The sequence below is a fragment of the Candida orthopsilosis genome (assembly GCF_000315875.1).
Source record: "Candida orthopsilosis Co 90-125, chromosome 2 draft sequence".
Taxonomy (NCBI): domain Eukaryota; kingdom Fungi; phylum Ascomycota; class Pichiomycetes; order Serinales; family Debaryomycetaceae; genus Lodderomyces; species Lodderomyces orthopsilosis.
In genome coordinates this window covers 1,953,546-1,973,337 of record NC_018295.1, presented here as the reverse complement: position 1 = coordinate 1,973,337, position 19,792 = coordinate 1,953,546, and the positions used below count along the sequence as shown (strand labels likewise).

At 37.1% G+C, this 19,792-nt stretch overlaps 9 protein-coding genes across 9 annotated transcripts; 7 read left to right on the top strand and 2 right to left on the bottom strand. All coding sequences in view use genetic code 12, as the record gives it.

Moving 5' to 3' along the window:
- Positions 1-1,112: 1,112 nt before the first annotated feature.
- Positions 1,113-2,741, top strand: CORT_0B09460 (hypothetical protein; the record flags this gene model as incomplete). The annotated part of the gene is made up of 1 exon (XM_003868037.1): positions 1,113-2,741. One exon carries the CDS (start codon positions 1,113-1,115, stop codon positions 2,739-2,741), a length of 1,629 nt encoding a protein of 542 aa, XP_003868085.1.
- A 2,808-nt stretch (positions 2,742-5,549) lies between these two features.
- Positions 5,550-7,187, top strand: CORT_0B09440 (hypothetical protein; the record flags this gene model as incomplete). Its single annotated transcript, XM_003868036.1, has 1 exon — positions 5,550-7,187. The coding sequence occupies one exon, from the start codon at positions 5,550-5,552 to the stop codon at positions 7,185-7,187; it is 1,638 nt and encodes a 545-aa protein (XP_003868084.1).
- A 457-nt stretch (positions 7,188-7,644) lies between these two features.
- On the top strand, positions 7,645-8,008 carry CORT_0B09430 (hypothetical protein; the record flags this gene model as incomplete). The annotated part of the gene is made up of 2 exons (XM_003868035.1): positions 7,645-7,672; positions 7,767-8,008. The coding sequence occupies 2 exons, from the start codon at positions 7,645-7,647 to the stop codon at positions 8,006-8,008; spliced, it is 270 nt and encodes an 89-aa protein (XP_003868083.1).
- A 512-nt stretch (positions 8,009-8,520) lies between these two features.
- CORT_0B09425 (hypothetical protein) lies at positions 8,521-9,381 on the top strand (the record flags this gene model as incomplete). The annotated part of the gene is made up of 1 exon (XM_003868034.1): positions 8,521-9,381. The coding sequence occupies one exon, from the start codon at positions 8,521-8,523 to the stop codon at positions 9,379-9,381; it is 861 nt and encodes a 286-aa protein (XP_003868082.1).
- A 274-nt stretch (positions 9,382-9,655) lies between these two features.
- Positions 9,656-10,654, top strand: CORT_0B09420 (hypothetical protein; the record flags this gene model as incomplete). Its single annotated transcript, XM_003868033.1, has 1 exon — positions 9,656-10,654. The coding sequence occupies one exon, from the start codon at positions 9,656-9,658 to the stop codon at positions 10,652-10,654; it is 999 nt and encodes a 332-aa protein (XP_003868081.1).
- Positions 10,655-11,962: 1,308 nt separating this feature from the next.
- CORT_0B09410 (ABC transporter) lies at positions 11,963-15,817 on the top strand (the record flags this gene model as incomplete). The annotated part of the gene is made up of 1 exon (XM_003868032.1): positions 11,963-15,817. The coding sequence occupies one exon, from the start codon at positions 11,963-11,965 to the stop codon at positions 15,815-15,817; it is 3,855 nt and encodes a 1,284-aa protein (XP_003868080.1).
- Positions 15,818-16,886: 1,069 nt separating this feature from the next.
- On the top strand, positions 16,887-17,933 carry CORT_0B09400 (hypothetical protein; the record flags this gene model as incomplete). Its single annotated transcript, XM_003868031.1, has 1 exon — positions 16,887-17,933. The coding sequence occupies one exon, from the start codon at positions 16,887-16,889 to the stop codon at positions 17,931-17,933; it is 1,047 nt and encodes a 348-aa protein (XP_003868079.1).
- A 306-nt stretch (positions 17,934-18,239) lies between these two features.
- CORT_0B09390 (adhesin-like protein) lies at positions 18,240-18,797 on the bottom strand (the record flags this gene model as incomplete). The annotated part of the gene is made up of 1 exon (XM_003868030.1): positions 18,240-18,797. One exon carries the CDS (start codon positions 18,795-18,797, stop codon positions 18,240-18,242), a length of 558 nt encoding a protein of 185 aa, XP_003868078.1.
- Positions 18,798-18,872: 75 nt separating this feature from the next.
- On the bottom strand, positions 18,873-19,430 carry CORT_0B09380 (hypothetical protein; the record flags this gene model as incomplete). The annotated part of the gene is made up of 1 exon (XM_003868029.1): positions 18,873-19,430. The coding sequence occupies one exon, from the start codon at positions 19,428-19,430 to the stop codon at positions 18,873-18,875; it is 558 nt and encodes a 185-aa protein (XP_003868077.1).
- Between the last annotated feature and the right edge of the window lie 362 nt (positions 19,431-19,792).

Sequence of the window (19,792 nt, the reverse complement as noted above, 5' to 3'; positions counted from 1 at the left end):
AGGTTGACAAATTTGTTATCAAAGTTGATTTAAATTCCTGATTAGTTATTGTAATAGTACCATTACTAACAACAGTGTATGTTTGATTTTTGTCGCTGTTATAAAATAGTTTATTAAGTAAAATACCCTACCTGAGGTCAGGCCTCGTTTTAGCCCTTTAATTTAGGTCTTACTCAATGTACGTCGCTTAATTTCTCCTTTGAGTAATTTTCCGGTCTCCCAAAATAAATTTTCCGACAAACGTTTTAAATCGGATTTTTAATATTTGTGAGGTAATAATCATACGGCACATGTTTGAAAGAGGAGAGCATAAATAGATTCGGGGTTTAACCATTGTAAACTCCGTAGCTTCAACTAGTTCGTTGATTCTAAGGCAAGAGTATAAACAAAAAATTTCAGAATCAACACAAAACCCCTCTTTTGTTGTTCATCCCGCAAGAATTAAGAGATAAACTGAAATACACACTTGTTACATAGATAATCTTTTCTTCTGCTTTTGATGCAGGAATAGAGTAGTCCTCTCAAAAATAATTGTCAAGAAGCTTCACGTCTTAAACGATTGTTTCTTTCCTTTTGAAAGTGAAGGCATTGCGCAGGATTTTTGCACAAAAACTATACTAATGGAAACTTTATATTAGTGTAGTCATATTGCTATTAGTAAAGTAGAGATGCAACTCAAAAAGATTACTATGATACCCAAAAGTGCACTGCTTATTACAGCGATGGCTGATGAGCTCTTTGAGTTTATTAAAACGTATCTTTCATTTATTCTAGGAACGTATAGTTATTCCGTTGCAAATATCCATTAAAAAGAAAAACAAAGGTAATATTTCGAAATAAGCACTAAAACAAGTTTCTCCGCATTATGATACAGATCCTTTTGCTTGTGTCTGTTTTCTATTTTTAACTTCAACAGTGGGATACGGAGTTAACAAAATTCATACGCTGGATAGAACGAAGAACCTCAGATGATAACAAGAGCGGTGTAATCCCCTCTCAGGGTACACTTCTACATCAAAATAAGGAACTATGAAATATAAAAAAGGGCCATTTCTTCTTTTTTCAACTGGTGCCGAGTGCCGAGTTCACTTTTTTTTGCAACCACAACTATCATGCCATCGAAATTAGAACATACCATTTCAAATTCAGCTTTGGCAATAAGCCAAAAACTAGATTCTCTCCCTAAGATTTACAATGTTTACTTCATTGCCAGTATTTCAACTGTCGCAGGTCTAATGTTTGGTTTTGACATTTCTTCAATGTCTGCATTTATTGGCACAAATCCATATAGACACTTTTTCAACTATCCAAGTTCCACTATTCAAGGCTTCATCACCGCTTCCATGGCTTTAGGTTCATTTTTTGGTTCTATTTTCTCAGCTTCTGTCTCTGAACCATTCGGAAGAAGATTATCGCTCTTAATATGTTCATTCTTCTGGGTTATTGGTGCTGCTATTCAATCTTCGTCACAAAATCGAGCTCAGTTAATCATTGGTAGGATTATTGCTGGTTGGGGTGTTGGATTTGGCTCATCAGTAGCACCCATTTACGGTGCTGAAATTTCACCAAGAAATAGAAGAGGTAGTATCAATGGGTTTTTTCAATTGAGCTTAACCATCGGTATCATGATTATGTTTTACATTTCCTTTGGATTAGGCAAAATACATGGCATTGCTAGTTTTAGAATTGCTTGGGGATTACAGATTGTTCCAGGATTAATTTTGGCATTTGGTTGTTTATTTATCCCGGAATCTCCTCGGTGGTTGGCTAAACAAGGAAAATGGGAACAAGCTGAATATATTGTGGCCCAAATTCAAGCAAAGGGAAACACCGAGGATCCTGAAGTATTGATTGAAATTGCTGAAATTAAAGAGCAGTTAGTGGTTGAGGAGTCTGCCAAGTCAGTCAGTTATGCTACTTTATTTAAGAAAAAGTATTATTTAAGAACTATCACTGCTTTGTTTTCCCAAATTTGGCAACAATTGACAGGTATGAATGTGTTGATGTACTACATTGTTTACATTTTTGAAATGGCGGGTTATTCAGGAAATACTAATTTAATTGCCTCCTCAATCCAGTATGTGTTGAATGTTGTTTGCTCAATCCCAGCTTTGATATTGTTTGACAAATGGGGTAGGCGTCCAGTTTTAATTGCTGGTGGAATTTTAATGACTACCTTCCAATTTGGATTGGCTGGAATATTAGGGGCATATTCAAAACCTTGGACTGATTCTGGAAATGATACAGTTACCATCAGAATCCCTGATACTCAAAAAGCGGCCTCAAGAGGGGCAATTGCATGCTCATATTTGTTTGTATGTTCTTATGCCATGACTTGGGGTGTGGGAATTTGGATTTATTGTTCTGAACTTTGGGGGGATAATAGAATATCACAAAGAGGTAATTCCTTATCTACAGCAGCCAATTGGATTATCAATTTTGCCATTGGAATGTATACACCATCAGGGTTCAAAAACATTAGTTGGAGAACTTATATTATATATGGGGTATTTTGTGTTGCAATGTCGCTCCATGTTTACTTTGGCTTCCCAGAAACTAGGAACAAGAGATTGGAGGAGATTGGTCAAATTTGGGCAGAGAAGGTTCCTGCTTGGAAATCAGCATCTTGGCAGCCTACAATTCCAATTGCTTCCCACTCAGAAATGGGAAGAAAATTGAGTGTTGAGTATAAGGAAAATGTTGAGGAACAGTCTGAGAAAGTGGAAACTCACTCTGCTTGAGAGAAGAGCAAGTTTGGTTTATATCTGCATACTGGTGACTTTGTATTTGGATAGCTTAGCGTATGTGATTTTATTAAGTACTATGAGTTTGTTTCAGAAGGACTTCTTGAATTCTTGAAGGCATTGGATACTTTCAATTGCAATCCTTCCGGAGAAATCCCGATCGTCCACAAATTAAAGTTTATCTCTTGGCATACGGAGAATTTGACGACGTTTTTGTATGTGATTAATGAATTGGCGAAGTGATAGAGCAAGCGTAGCAATCACCTAAAACATAGTCCTCGTTTATCAAAAGTTTCTTTTCTTTTAGTCTGCGGGGAAAGAATTGCTTCAATACAAGTGTATCTAATGATTTTGCAATGGGTGATAAAACAAGATGAAAGGAGAGGGGTAATTTTGTTGGGGATTTATTGAATTCTTCTAATCTCAATGATAGCATGCTAGATACGAAAAACAGGGAACTTTTACACAAAAGATCGTTCAAAGGCCCCGTTCGTTAGTTTCTTGAGAGGTATAGATTTACGGTCGGTCGCATTAATCCTCATTTCAAAGGAGAATTACAACATGGTTACACTTGACAATGCATACATATATCATTTAGTTATTAAGAAATTTGCAATTTAGTACCTTTTACATATTACATGTTACATTTTGCCTAACTTCTATTGTTATTGCATAGATATCTCTCTACAAGCACGCGTGTCTAAATTTAGTTTTGCAAAACAAATGCAAAAAAAAGGAATGACAAACGTTTTCCCTGCAATTCAATAAAAGAATCAAGGGGGGATTTAGTTTCACACAACTGTGGGGAAGAAAGCAGATGAAGGCGACTGATATTACTGGCTGTTGATAACTCATTTGCTCTGTTCGGATTAGATTATTCCCTCATCAATATAGATACGTTTTTTATCCAATGTATCAGAATCTAAACTAAAGATGAGACTTGCTGTCTTGCCGAGAATACAGGAAAATGACGATTAGTGTAGGTTAGGCGCGGACATCGACAACATACGAGAAAGCAAGAAAATTACCAGTCACATCATATGATTGGTTTTGGATTGACTTTGCTATAGTAGTGTTATTCCAAGTTTTTAGCGTTTTCATTTATTAATAGAGCGTCACGCGTTGGGTAACAAAAAAAGCTTAACGAGAAAAACAAATGTTGGGGTAAATGCTAGACGATTACACAAAGCCCCAAAAATCTTTCCGTTTCTGTAACTATTCTGAAGTTTTATAATACCGATGAGAGGAACAAAGGCGTGGAATATCTTTGGTTATATTTCTTTGCATTTAGTGAGACCTTTGACTAGGGAAGCTCATGGTCATTGTGTGGAATTCGGTGTATCAACATCACATATACGTATAGTAGGGAGGGGATAATAAAGTGTATCATTTACGGAACATCTTGCTCCTTGTTCTCTTTTCCAACTTTTCTTGGAAAAAGTCAGCCTCCTTAGCTTTGCTAAGCTTTGGCTTTTAATTTCTTCCGACGACAAGAAAAGACAATGCAAATATTTCTCCACATTGTAAAATTTTTCCCCAGCTTTCTATTCTAAGGAAAATTATTTTACAAAGGGTGCATAAGCAGAGCGCCCATTTGTATTGGTATTATAACCATCCTCTATGTCTATTGTCAACAGAATACATTGTAGTCAAGAAATTGTTCCAGATTTGAATGGAGAAATTTTTAGTGTAAATTGTGCCGAGAAAATTCCACCAAGGATAGTAAACAATAGAAAAGAAGAAAGTTCTATACGTTTGCATGTTTTGCTGGCCATTTGGTGTTTGAGAAAAATCCGAAATTTAGAAAAAATCCCAGTGAGGAATATTGATGACTGGTACAATCAAGAGCTGGTTCGAGAGCACTTTAGCCACTTAGGCGATAAAGCTTATGAAGGATACAACGCTGTCACCAGCTACTCGGACTAACTCGAATAAAATTGCAATAATGACAGTTAATATATGCTAAAGTTTGGAAATAATTAACATGCTTATAGCCGGTTGTTTCTGGCGTCTAAATTTTTTAGGTTTCATTTTTATCTGGATTCGGAATAATTGTAAAAGTTGTGAGTGGTTTTATCGGCATTTTGTTACAACTAGTCTTTCCCAAACGAAAAAGCTCAGTACATGCTCCGATTGTTTCTAGCAACATATTTTTCTACAGCCTCATCCTTAGGTTGCGCGCGTGTCACTAATGTAAGGCACCACCTCTTATTATCTCGACTGCACACTTCAACGACATACCGCTACGATTGAACTTCAAATTAATCCATAATACTGCTGTTAGTATCCTTGTCGTTGTCGGAATCCAGATACGGCATTCTGAACTTTAATGTCATTCGTTTTAAAAAACTTGGTTATTGTCTGGGCAAAAATTTTTAAAAAATTCACTCATCATACATGCATACAAAACTTTACCCATCCTACAGCTGTGCCGTATGCTTTTCTTCAACCATTTGTATGCAGAACTTGTCCTTATTTGTGTCGTGTTGGATAAATACTTGCATTTTATTGTTTAGTCTATTTAGATCTCGAGACGTGGTGGGGAAAAACAATAGAAGAAAAACAATACTTATTGTTTAGCTTATTGTTCAGGAAAATACCATAAAGCTTAACAATAGAGTGGAACTGTTTTCTTTAATGAAACGTAGCGACTTCAAGGAGTTGCCGGCAAGCATAAGCAAATCCCCTCTTTAACAATTTTGCAATATAAATAGACATACAAATCTCCCGCCACTAGCTTTTCCCCTTATACTATAATTTGTTTCTTTCATCGATAATTTGCAACCATAGCTACCACTTTCAAATATGTCGTCAAGAATTGAGCGTATGTTTTCAGGCCCAGCCTTGAGATTGGCCAACATGTTGGACAAACTTCCTAAAATCTACAATGTTTACTTCATTGCCAGTATTTCAACTATTGCTGGTTTGATGTTTGGTTTTGATATTTCATCAATGTCAGCATTTATTGGATCCGATCCGTATAAAGACTATTTTAATACCCCCGGATCCACCATTCAAGGTTTCATAACAGCGTCTATGGCGTTGGGGTCAATTTTCGGATCCATTGCATCTGCATTCGTTTCCGAACCATTTGGAAGAAGATTATCGCTTATCATTTGTTCGTTGTTGTGGATGATAGGTGCTGCTGTCCAATCATCTTCCCAAAATAGAGCTCAATTAATTATCGGTCGTATTATTTCCGGTTGGGGTGTTGGTTTTGGGTCATCAGTAGCACCCATTTACGGTGCTGAAATTTCCCCGCGTAAGAGAAGAGGTACTGTTAATGGATTCTTTCAATTTTCAGTCACACTTGGTATCATGATCATGTTCTACATTTGTTATGGAACAGGCCAAATCAACGGTGTAGCCAGTTTCAGAATTGCTTGGGGTATCCAAATTGTTCCCGGGTTATGTTTGTTCTTGGGTTGTTTCATCATTCCTGAATCTCCACGTTGGTTAGCCAAACAAGGTAAATGGGAGAAAGCAGAGGAAATTGTTACAAAGATTCAAGCACATGGGAACCATGAAGACCCTGAAGTTTTGATTGAGATTGCTGAAATAAAGGAGCAATTGTTGATTGACCAAGAAGCAAAAGCAGTCGGTTATGGTACCTTGTTCCACAAAAAGTTTCTTCGTAGAACACTTACAGCGATATTTGCTCAAATTTGGCAACAGTTAACTGGTATGAATGTTATGATGTACTACATTGTGTACATTTTCGAGATGGCAGGATACAGTGGAAATACCAACTTGGTTGCTTCATCAATCCAATACGTCTTAAACACCGTTTGCACTGTTCCTGCATTATACTTTTTGGATAAGGTTGGTAGAAGGCCATTGTTGATTGGTGGTGCTATTATGATGGCAGCATGGCAATTTGGATTAGCTGGTATCTTGGGTGCATATTCAGAACCATGGCTCGATTCACCAAGTGAAAGTGTTACTATCCAAATTCCAAAGTCACATTTACCTGCTTCTAATGGTGCAATTGCTTGTTCATATTTGTTTGTTTGTTCATTTGCTTCTACTTGGGGTGTTGGTATTTGGGTTTATTGTTCAGAAATCTGGGGTGACAACAGAATTTCACAAAGAGGTAACTCATTATCCACTTGTGCCAATTGGTGTTTCAACTTTGCTATAGCAATGTACACACCATCAGGATTTAAAAATATTGATTGGAGAACTTATATTATCTACGGCGTTTTCTGCGTAACCATGGCCGTTCATGTCTTTTTCGGGTTCCCAGAAACCAGGGGTAAGAGATTGGAAGAGGTTGGACAAATGTGGGAAGAAAATGTTCCGGCTTGGAGATCAGCTTCATGGACACCAACCATTCCTATTGATCCTGATTCGGAGTTGGCAAGAAAGTTGAGTATTGAACATAAAGAGACTGGTTCTCAATCTGACGAAAAAGTTCATGATGTTGATACTCACTCTGCTTAAGAGGTTTAATGTGACACAGGCTAAAGGATGCTATGCATTTTGAATCTGTTTCAGTTCTTGACTAATAAAGGTAAATCTTTGTTTTTATAAATTTATACTAATGATGAATGATTCTGTTATTAAACTACTTTGTGCCGTGAATCTTTTGTATTCTTTATAGTAGGTCTATTTCTTTTTTCGGAAATATCACTTGGTCGAACTTAAGTCCGAGAATATTTTGGCACACAAAACTATAAGACCAGTAAATTGACTAATTGGATGAGATCATGCAGATTGTCAATCGACCCACAAACCTTGTATAACTCATTTTTATTGACTAATTACAAGCTTCAATTCTTTCTCAAAGAAGTGTTTCTCGGATAGGCAATTTGTATCAGGAGGGGAATAGTTTGAGCGGTTCACCAATAGGTCCTATAAGAGCACTCACCTTCCCGAATTCAAAAATTAACCGATCAGCATGGACTTTTGCTTTTTTCTCATAGGGTGTATGTTCAAGCCATCGCTTTTGAAGCGGCTGCCATTGCAATTGCAATTTCTCCAAAGTTTGCTTAGTGATTCTCAATACTAACTTTAATTCAGTTCAAGAATTCAACAATGAGTTATCTGACATTGGCCATATCCCATGTTATTGTGGACGTTGTCACAACCAGAGTGCTTTTGCTGTACGTACAATAAACACGGTCACTTTATTTTTCATTCCAGTGCTTCCATACTACTTTTCAAAGAGGTTAGTGTGTAATATATGTGGGAATACAGGTGACTTGGACGATATGGCCATTAACCAATTGAGAAGTGGCCAGCCAGTGGCAATAGCTGGATGACAGATGATATCATAAAGTACGGGTATTTACTGCATTAACGGCTCAATATAGAATAGAAAAGGTTCGGATAGGTGTATAAAGATATAGGGAGACGAAAGTTAATAAGAAAGTTATTTAGCACCGTGAAAATCAGATACGTTACTTTGGAATGCATAACGGTTATGATCTCGGGCCTTGACGTCGGATTAAGGTGTACTTTACTATAAGAAAGTACATCCCTATAATGTGCTTTGGGCTCACCCTCAACCAGATTACTTGGAAAGTAGCTGGGGAACTATTTTATGCTATATGATTTAGTATATACTTTAATACTTTAATATCCTTCTTTTATATATAATTGTGGTTTTCTAGTGCTGAGTATTGTGCATAATGACCCTATTGTCTTGTGCAGTATCGCGTATGTGCTAGGATTATGCGCAATCAAAGTCGGAAAAATCACGAATTTCATCTTTCATCATCACTTCAATTTCCAGCCACACTATTCCATCTATTACATCAGCTAGCTTCATCCAATGCCGCCAAAAGCTACCACCACCTCAGCGTCGTCAACTGCCAAGGTGCAGTCTAGCTCACCAGCACAGCAATTGACATCACTCCTCAAGACGCAACAGTTTTACTGGTTTTTGGGTCATGTATTTGCTATCCTTTTCTTTGCATTGAGCTCATTGACAGCTATATTGTTCAGACATGCAGCCTCGTTGAAGTACTACCGCTTCACATTGTTGTCGATCATTGTCACCTACTTGATTGTGTTGAAACAAGTGTACGTCAAACGCTCTGCACCTAAAGTTACCCCCGCCAGATTGATCAGAGACGAGAATGTTCAATACTTGAGTTTGGCAGTTGTTTTCTACATTGCCAGTTATATCCTTGACAACCAAGCACAAACCGTGTTGTACTCATACATTATCTTTGCTGTGTTCCATGCACTCACTTATTTCCAAAACAACTTGTTAACAATTGCCATTCCTTCCATCCCTACACAGCAAAGAGTCAATTCAGCCATCAACAACTTCACAACTCAATTCAATCAACCTGCGTTGTCAGCTGCATCGAGTGTTGAAATTGTATTGGCCGTTATGCTAGCCTTTGATGTGTTGATTAGCACATTTTGGTTATTATTGAAGTGGAATGTTGTACAGTACGCCACTAAGGTATTTCTCTTGGTTGCAGTGATTGTTTTTAACAAGTTGAGGTATGACAATAATCAATTTACTAAAGCTGCAGTCAGCCAATTGGACCAAACATGGAACGGATACGTCAACCGATTGAACAATCCTCAATTGACGCAAAAGTATTTTGGTTTCAGAGAGAAAATAATTCATTACTTGGCCTTGATTCAATTGCCTAAGCCAGAGAAGAAGACACAATAGGGTCAAGGGCTCTAAGGTTAGCTGACAGTTTGTTTGTGTAAAAGTTGTGTATGAAATAGTCTAAATGTGGGACCTTGAATTAAAAAATTAGTGGAAATTAAGCACAACGTAAACTCTGGAGCCATATATAACTAGTCTTGATCAAATAGAAAGTAGTCCAAAATGCGCTTATTCGACTTGTTTCAATGAACAGAGGTTTCTCTACTTGGTGAAAATCCATCTATGAAAAAAAAAACATCTCATCTCACTCTCTTCTCAGATACTCCACCATTTAATGTCCAAGAAGCTCAAAATAGACAAAATGGTTAAAATTTGTACCCATTCGGGATCATTCCACGCCGATGAATCTTTGGCTGTATATATGCTCAAGCTTTTACCACAATTTCAAAACGCCGAGCTCGTAAGATCGAGAAATCCACAAGATTGGGAATCAAGTGATATTGTTGTTGATGTTGGAGGAAAATATGATGGAAAGAAGTTCTTTGATCACCATCAACGTGAATTTGATACTACATTCAATGAAAAATATCAAACGAAATTATCATCAGCAGGTTTAGTATATAAACACTTCGGTAGAGATATCATCAAGGAAGTATTGGGATTGTCATTGGAAGACAAAAACATAGAGTTGTTGTACGACAAAGTGTACAAGGAGTTTATTGAAAGCTTAGATGCAAATGATAACGGTATCAACAACTATCCTAAGGATGTGGAACCGAAGTTTAATGACAGAAATATTACATTACCATCTATAGTCTCCAAATTGAATCCAAGATGGAACGAAAGCTGCACAGATGCAGATTATGACCGCCAATTCAATATTTCTAGCGAGCTTATGGGTAAAGTATTTGTCAATTTGTTGGAAGGATACGGCAAAGGTTGGCTTCCAGCTAAGTCTATCGTTGAAGAGGCCTTCAACAAAAGATTTGAGGTTGATCCTAGTGGTGAAATTCTTGTGTTGTCACAATTCTGCCCTTGGAAAGAACACTTGTATGTTATTGAAAAGGACAACAATGCCGAGGGTGCTATTAAGTTTGTCTTGTTTAAAGATTCCAGCGGTAAGTGGAGGGTTTCGACCGTAAGTGTCACTTCAAGTTCATTTGAATTCAGATTAGGTTTACCTGAACCTTTGAGAGGATTAAGGGACGAAGAATTGAGTGAAAAAGCTGGTATTGAAGGTTGTATTTTTATCCATGCTGCTGGGTTTATTGGAGGCGCAGCCAGTGAAGAGGGAGTTTTGAAATTGGCCAGAATGTCATTGAAAAAAGATTAATTGGGTGACCCATCTATATTCAGTGTTTCAGCGCTTCCTCCAATTAGGAGAAGTTATGGGAAATGTGTCATGGGTTGATGGTATCTTGATTGCAATGCGCTTTGCGCATTCTTGTTCTGTAAATTTATGACGAAGCTATGCCAAGAATCGTGTTTAGGCCATAATGCATTTATTGCCAACAAAACGCATCTTCTGAAGGAAGATAAGTTTATCTTACCCAAAGAGAATGACGCATAACATCTACGTACAGAATTTTACTCACAATTATTTATTTATAGATCGAATCGAATACAAGTTCTTTAAGTGTTATTTGCGTAAGAAAAGGGTAACAAAAGGAATGCGCCTGTTTTTTCAAAATATAGCTTGTTCCACTTGAATCTCTGAAGCACACGGGAAAGGGTTTTGAGTAGTTCAGATCCAAATGGTCGTATAGACCCGTGGTTGAGAGTATTCTATTTGGAGGATGGAGTTTATAAATATCTGAGAGTGGTATGATAATTTAATTACTTGTAGACTTATCACTCAAATAATGTCAGCTCTTGAACCAACCGGCTGTTACGAAGCATTCCCCGTGGAACCTGGAATATAGAGACCACTATATTTTATTAAAAGATAGCAACTCATTCACACTACAATAAATCACTCAATACGACCAAGAATTAATGAGAGAGGCAGGAACAGAATCACCGACATTCTCAAAAATTCTTCAGTCATATATGGAAACATATGAAATGATCGTATACATGTGCGAATTGGAACGATGTAAAATTTTTCTTGGAAAAAGGCAACTTTTTACAAATTAGGGCATAGAAAGCGCAACCAATTCTTAATTGCGCTTTGGAAAAAAAAATTTGCTTTTCCTTTGCTCAGCCGAGGTTAAACTACTATTTTAACAACAGAAGTTTTTCTTCATTGAATTCATCGTGAAATTTTCAAATGAAGGGAGTTGAGGTATTAACAGTCTTGAAGTGTCTTGACGAAACAGTTAACCTTCTCAAATATGCGCACACTTATGTGTTTTACTTTCGTATACATAGGGCGTGCAAATTGGATAAAATGTTCTGTTTTGTGGTAATTGCACTCAATTGCGCAAATCCAAGAAAAAAATCAGTCAATTAAATGAAATTAGTAATAACTATGATGAATATAAAAACATCAAATAGAGAAAAGGTAAAAATTTTTGTACCATATGCGCTTCAACGATATATAAATAAGATTTCATATTCCTTAATCACAGTCCTACTCCGTTCCTGCTATAGCCTTATGTCAAACTATTTTATTATATAACACTATACACAAGCTGAGCAAATGAAGGAATCAAACGTGCTTGAAATCCCTTTGGACCAAAGGGTTGGTTTGAAAGTGCGCAATTTGAGTGTTGCTGTAAAGTCAAAAGTTAAAAACAAGGACCCACATCATGCAGACGAAAAGGATAATTTCAACGTCAAATCGTCTAAAATACTTAATGATATTTCGTTTGATGTCAATAGTGGAGAATTGATTGCCTTGATGGGAGGTTCTGGAGCAGGTAAGACAACTTTATTGCATACGTTATCACAAAGGACAAATGTAAAGAATAAGAAATTGGAGTACTCAGGAAGCATTGAATACATAAGATCAAGCGAATCAATCAAGCACATCAAACATGCATATCTACTTCAAACGGATTTCTTTTTACCTGGGTTGACTGTGTTGGAAACGTTTCAAACTCAAGCTGATTTGAGGTTACCACCATATGTCAGTCAAGAAGAGAAGCTGGAGTTGATTGGTTATATTATTGATGTGTTGGAGTTGAGCCATTTGAAAAATACTAGGATTTGCCAATTCTCACTGCATACAACAACTTTATCTGGTGGTGAACAAAGAAGAGTAAGCTTGGCAATTCAATTGTTATCTCGTCCATCAATATTGTTTCTTGATGAACCAACCACAGGATTAGATACCTCCTCGTCGTTGAAATTGGTACAATTGTTACACAAGCTTGCTTCAAACACATATGGAATCACTGTCATTTTATCGATCCATCAACCAAGACCAGAGATCTGTGACTTGTTCGATAAGGTGTGCTTGTTAACAAAAGGTGGTAGGTTGGTCTACTATGGAAATCTCAAAAATGAAGCCCAAAGCTATTTTTCAAAGTTGGGCTATGCACCAGAGATGAACCAACATATCAGTGACCATGTTATGAGCTTGTCAGTGAAAGATTCAAGTACTGTTGAGAATGAGCTAAAGTCAGCCGCTAGAATTAATCATTTGGTTGAAACTTGGAAGGACGATCATTCCTATGAATACAATAGTACTACAAAGAAGGATCAAGCACAATTTTTGGAGAACTTGAAATTATTTGCCACTCCTAAACAAGATCAAATCTCTTTTATGCAAGAGCTTGTGGTGTTGACAAAACGTACATTCATGTTGACATACCGTGATATTCAAACTCTCTTGGTGCTAAACCTTGGATTTGTGTTTCTTGCAGTTACACTTGGATGGATTTTTTACCGTCCTAAACATGATCTTGCTGGTATCAGGTCATTGATATCGGTACAATATGTTGTATTGGAAGTAGTGGGTTTCTGTGCCATGTTTATTGAAGTTGAGAGATTGTGGAATACCGATGGTGCTTATTTCTATCGCGAGTATCAAGAACACGTTACAAGCATCCCTGCATTCATATTGTCCAGAAGGTTGGCCAAGTTCTTGTTGGAGGACTTACCCATGACTATCATCTGGTCAGTGATCACTTTTTTTATGTGGGGACTTCGTGTAGGAAATGGGTCACATTTTGGAATTTACTTTACTGTGACGTTACTTGTTCAATTGGCATGTATGAGCAGTACTTTATTGATATATGCTATTTCCTCCAGTATGCCAATGTCCACGATGTATATCAACTTGCTTTATCAAATTCAGAACTCTGCTTCTGGTTATTTTGTCAACGCTAAGACTATGCCAGTTTATGTTAGATGGTTAAAGTACTTGGCATATTTTTGGTACGGATTTGGTGCGTTGACTGCAAATCAATTTACCGATTGGGTTGGTGATTGTCCTTATGACGATGAGAGTAGCTGTGCTGAGTATGATGGTAATGTGCAATTACATATTTGGGGCTTTCCTCAGAACTGGATAGCAGAGCCAATTGGTATATTAATTGTTTGGGTGACTGGATTCGTTGTCCTTTCAGGGGTCGCTTTGAGATTGAAGAATCTTGATGTTGGTATGGCCAAGACTAAAAAAAATAAACTTGGAGAAGAAGATGAATCAAACGATAGCAAGGATAAAAGTGAAAAAGTTACTGATGATACTATCGAGAATGAGGCAGAGTTCCAGTCCAATCAAACAGTCTCAGCAAGTGAGATAGTTGAAGACAGATACCCAATTGATCTTGAGTTACACAATGTACATTTGTCAATCAAGGAAAAGAAATTCTGGGGAAAACAAGTGGGAACCAAAACATTATTAAACAACGTGAATGCCATCTTTAAAGCCAATGCAGTTAACTGTATCATGGGTCCTTCAGGTAGTGGCAAAAGTACTTGTCTTAACTACTTATCAAACAGGTTGGATAGGTCAACATCATTTATTGCGTCAGGTGATATTAAAGTTAATGGAATTCAGGACATTTCTCGCAGTGAGTTGAATCGTATTTCAGCATATGTCACCCAACATGATAGTTCATTAATTTCCAACTTGACCGTGCGTGAAACCTTGTATTATCAAGCTAAGTTACGTTTACCTTTGGACCAACACCCTGCTATTCCTAGAATTGTCAATAAATTAATCAGACAAACTGGGTTGGTTGATTGTGCTGATACTTTGGTTGGAGATGACTATGCCAAAGGTTTATCAGGTGGTGAAAAGAGAAGATTGAGTATATCCATTCAGTTACTTTCGAAACCAAAAGTATTGTTTTTGGATGAGCCAACATCGGGATTGGACTCATCTACAGCAAAGGCCATTTTCAACTTGTTATCTGAATTGGCAATTGAAAATGGAACTACGGTGATCCTCACCATTCATCAACCAAGTGAAGAAATGTTTTTAAGCTTTGGAAGCTTGTTGTTTTTGGGTAAAGGTGGTAATGTGATTTACAATGGAAGTGCTCATGGAATTGTACAATATTTGGCAAATATTGGCTTTACTAATCATAGTCAATTGAATATTGCCGATTACATCTTGGATTTGGTCAGTCATAGTTCCGAGGATGATGATGCACAAGCAGTGGACAACCGGATTGAGATGTTGGTTAGCAACTGGGCTTATAATGTGAATCATCATGACAAGAAAGTTGCTACTAATGCTCAACGTCAAATTATTGACTTGTCTCAATTTTATTTTAGACGATTACCCTTTGTTCATACATTTTCCACAGTTACAAACAGACAATTGTTGACATCATTTAGATCGAAAGATAGTATCATTAGTCGAATTGGCCAAACTGTTTTCCTCACTATCGTCCATACATTGTTTTTCGCTCCTTTGAAGAATACTCAAGATGGTATCAACAACAGATTAGGTTTGATTCAAGAAGTGTTGAATTTGTACTTTGTGGGATTTGTCAATAACATCAGTTTATATCCATTTGAAAGAGATTTGTTCTACCAAGAGTATAGAGATGGCATTTATGGGGTTACAGAATTTGGAATATCATACCTCCTCAATGAATTACCAACAGAGATTATTCCATGTTTCTTTTTTTCAGCATTGATTGTGTTTGTGTGTGGATTACCTCGCAATGCCTCCATGTATTTTGCCATGTTTGCTACTGGGTTCATATCAATCAATTGTGGTGAATCAATTGGAATCTTTTTCAACAGTGTTTTTAAACATATGGAAGTTGCAACAAATGTTTTATCGAATCTTATCATTATTGCCGTGTTCATGGGCGGTACAATGTCGTTACATATGCCTCATTTTTTCAAAGCTATGAATTATTTGAGTCCTATGAAGTATGCCGTTTCGATTTGTGCTAATTTAGGGTTCAAGAACCAAACTTTTTCATGTGATTCTATTGGTGATTGTAGTTTCAAAACAGGACATGATGTTTTGCAATATTACAATTTAGAAGCAAATATAGGTGCTATGTTTGGAGGAATTTTTGCTTGTCTTGTTATTTATAGATTGATTGCTATTTGTTCGATATATGTTAGGGTCAAATGGTTTTAAAAAGGAGTTATGTGTGTATAGATTATTGTATTTTAATTATAGATGTTTTGTATAAAGTATGCGGCTTTCCTGTTATAGACGCAGATCTATCTGGGCATCTTTTCATCCATCATATCAGGTGGTGGAGACGAAGGAATTCTTTAGAAATGCCAAAATTACACAAAGCTAAAAAAATAGTTTCGGACGTATAGATCCGAAGGGACTATTTCATGAATATGATTTTGTTTCAACCTATCTAGACCGAGGGACCCTCTATGTCAGAATCACACTCAGCTGTTTGTATTACATTACGAGCAGGGTGCTACTTGAGCAATCCTTCTACACTTGTATGGCAATTTTAAGTGATAATCAGTGAAAACTGAACTCTGACAGAAAGAAATATTGTTGGCATCTACTTTGTGTAACAGTTTATTTGATAGCAATCTCAAAGAAAATCACAACGCAAATCACAGTATAAGTTGACGGTACGAAAGAAAGAGAGCAAAGCCAATAGCTTCTTGTTTTGGGTTACATATATGTTGTGATACAAAAATGAAGGCAATGTTGTGGTTTTGTTACATGATTCGATTTGGGGGATTGCGCAAAACAGAGCCAAAAAAAATGGGAGTCACAAAACGGAGATTGGTACAAATCAAAGGAGACATTAGCATTGCACGGAAAGATTGTATGTTACACGTGTTGGAATCAAGTGTTGTTTATAAACAGTAGGGAGATATATTAACTCAACCTCAAGCACTCTAAGATATGTTCAGGGTGAAAAGAAAATAAAACAAGGGATATGAAAGACAGACAATGGTGGAGGGGATGTAGGATCTAAATTTTGTTTATATTTATTTTGTTATCTTTTAGAGCCACAACTATCAATATAAAATTTCAACAATAAAAAACAATATAGACTAATCATCACTTTTCTTTTCATTTAATCCCGAAAGGTATTTATCCATAGCTATTGGATCCAAATTGATTTCTTCGTACAAATCAACTACAAAGTATAACAAATTCGCATTTTACGAAGTTATATCTAATAACCACAAATCAGGGATAGAAGGAGGTTAAGTTTAGTTCACAGATGTATCAGTACGTTATTGAAGCACCAGATAATGTGAAATCTGTGCAAATTACTGGAACGTTTGACAACTGGTCCAAAAGTCTTCCAGAAATCACTACACCACCATTTGAGCAAACAATCACACTTCCTGAAAAACAGGATATCATTTTCAAATTTATTATAGATGGTAATTGGACAACTCTTGATTCGTATCCAATTGTCACTGATGAACATGGAAATGCCAACAATGTTATCCACGCTGAGCATTTAATACTTGTTGAAGAGGAGAAAGAAGAGGAACCAGAAAGAGATGACAGTTTGAAACTTGATGACGAAGGAAGTGCAGTTGTTCAGGTGGATGAGCCGGTTGTTTTGGCTGTAACTGATGGCGATGAGGTAGTCAACAATGTTGAGGGCAAATATCATGAAGAAAAAGAGTTCAAAGAGCAAGCGGTTGACGAAAGCAAACAGACTGGTATTAATGCCGAACAAATTCCTACTGAATCATTGCAAGAGGATGAAGGCATCAAAGAATATGTTGCACCAGAAAAATCCAAGCAGGTGCCAGTGCATGATCAAAAAGCTACTGGAATTGATCCTACATCATCATCCTCTTCATTCGCTGCTGTTTCAAGCCCTCCTACTTCTTCTGATTTCGAACATATTGATGGATCACCCAGCTCCGAGGAACCCACACCTCATAAAGCTGTAGAAGAATCTGAAGATCACACGGGCACACCAGTGACAGAATCTAGTGCAAAATTTCCAACTGCTACTGCAAATGCTGCAACCGCAACTGCAACAGCCCATGCTGCAAAGAAGCCCGAGAAACCCACATTGTTGGCACACCCTTCAGAGTCTACTCTTAGAGCACCTACATCATCCGGCAGTCAAACCCCTGTCATTGGCTCGAGCTCATCATCCACTACAACACCTAATCAGCATGATTCAATTCAACATGCACTTAGAATTCCGGGATCATTTGATAATAGGCCCTCTGTTGAGAGACAAGGCAGTGGGACTAAACGAGAAAGTCTTATTTCTAAATTCAAGAACTTGTTTAAGTAGAGGTCATGTCACTGGGCTAAAAGAGAGGTGGAGAAGAAATACAAAGCTAAATATTGCAAATTCTAATTTCGTGGGGGTATATGACTCCCATAAGTGCTTTACATAGGCTGTAATTGTAACAACTGGTTGTTTTGTAGTCATTATACTAATATATATGTAAAGGATAAACTAACATAAATGATTATTTTGAAGTTTCTCAATATGCAACATGGCAACCAATCTGAAAATGGTCATGAACACAGCAACGCAACTGCTTCAATCCACCAAACCCAGCTCTTTTTACTCCATCAACAAACTAATTACTCTTTAATTCTTTTTCTTCTTTTTCTTATTCTTCTTTTTAGATCCACCCGTGGCTGTCGTACTCTCTTCAACAACTGGTGTATTCTCCTTGGTCAAGACGGCATCATCAGCACCAGCATCTTTCTTACTTTCTTCTACTACAGGTTCAGGAACATATTTTTGATTTGACATCAAGCTAGCCAATCCTAATCCATTACTGTTCACACCTTGCGGACCCAACACGTTTAATACACGACTGAATTCCTTTTGTTTTGTGGTTTTGTATTTCAAACATTTACCGGTATGTGGTTCAAATAGTTTGATGTTTATCGTATGTGTTGGTGGTTTGTGTTTCGTAGTGGAGGAAGATTCGTCAGTAGTAGTTGATTTAGATGCTTTGGAAGATAGCTTTTTGGCAGTGTTTGAATATGTTATTGAAAGTGTTGTCGATGGAAAATTGGCTACTAAGTCTGTAGACAATTCAAAGAATTGATCTAGATCCTTGATTGTGGGCATTGAGTTACGGTATATGTATGTGGATAAAGACTTGGTTGCAATGGATTGTCGAAAATTTTCCTTCATTGGGAATATTTTGTCTCGTAGAATTCTACAATTGGCTTTTATACAAATTTCATCTTACATTGACTATACAACTCTCTACCTATATCTAACAGCGGGCCCTTTTTCTTGTCTTGCTTTCAACTTCTGCTGACGTTTACTTAACCCCGAATTGTCTTTCCTTGTAGCAGAACCAGAAACATCCCCATCAACTTCATTTTGTTGGGCTGCTCCACCTGTTTTTTTAAAGAAGGGCAAAACGAACCCACTTATCTTGTAGATGGCATACCCAGGGATCATTACATATCCCCACCATACTTTATTACTTCCCAAAACAATCATCAACACATCCAAAATCCAAGTCAAATAAATAATATCGAAACAATACTCAAATAATGAGCCCTTTTGTAAAATATCGGCACCAGAAGCAATTACTTTCCCATCGGGGCCAATCTTAGGCGAGCCTGATGATTCTAATACATATTGGAGGACAAAACTAGGAATGGATAATAATATGTATGTGATGGATCTTGATGGACGACTAAAGTAAAAAATTGCAATGATGGCGATAAGATTGACTGTTGCTGCGATGTAACGTAATTGGTACAATATCGATTTGTTCCTAATCGCTAGCTTCTTTTGACTACCTGCTGACATGCTGGAAGAGCAGTGATAGATATGGGGTAGAGTCTTTGGTAAAGCAGGATCTGAATAGCAGTGTGGCAACAAAAGTTGTGAAAATTTATTTGAAGTGACAATTTTTACAAACCCTGTTTACAGAACCTTTTTCGGAGCCCTCTCTTATTACACGAAAGAGGTCAAACGAGAAGGTGAATAAGGTATCTTTCTATTTTTACAAAGTACCCTTGACGATATATACAGTTACACACCTAGATCTACTGCATATACACATAAAGAAAATACTCTAGATGCTATGCGCTTGAATATATTTCTACACCGAGGCAATATCATAATTCAGAATAGCACATCCTATTGTGTCTTCTTCTCTGGCTTAGGCA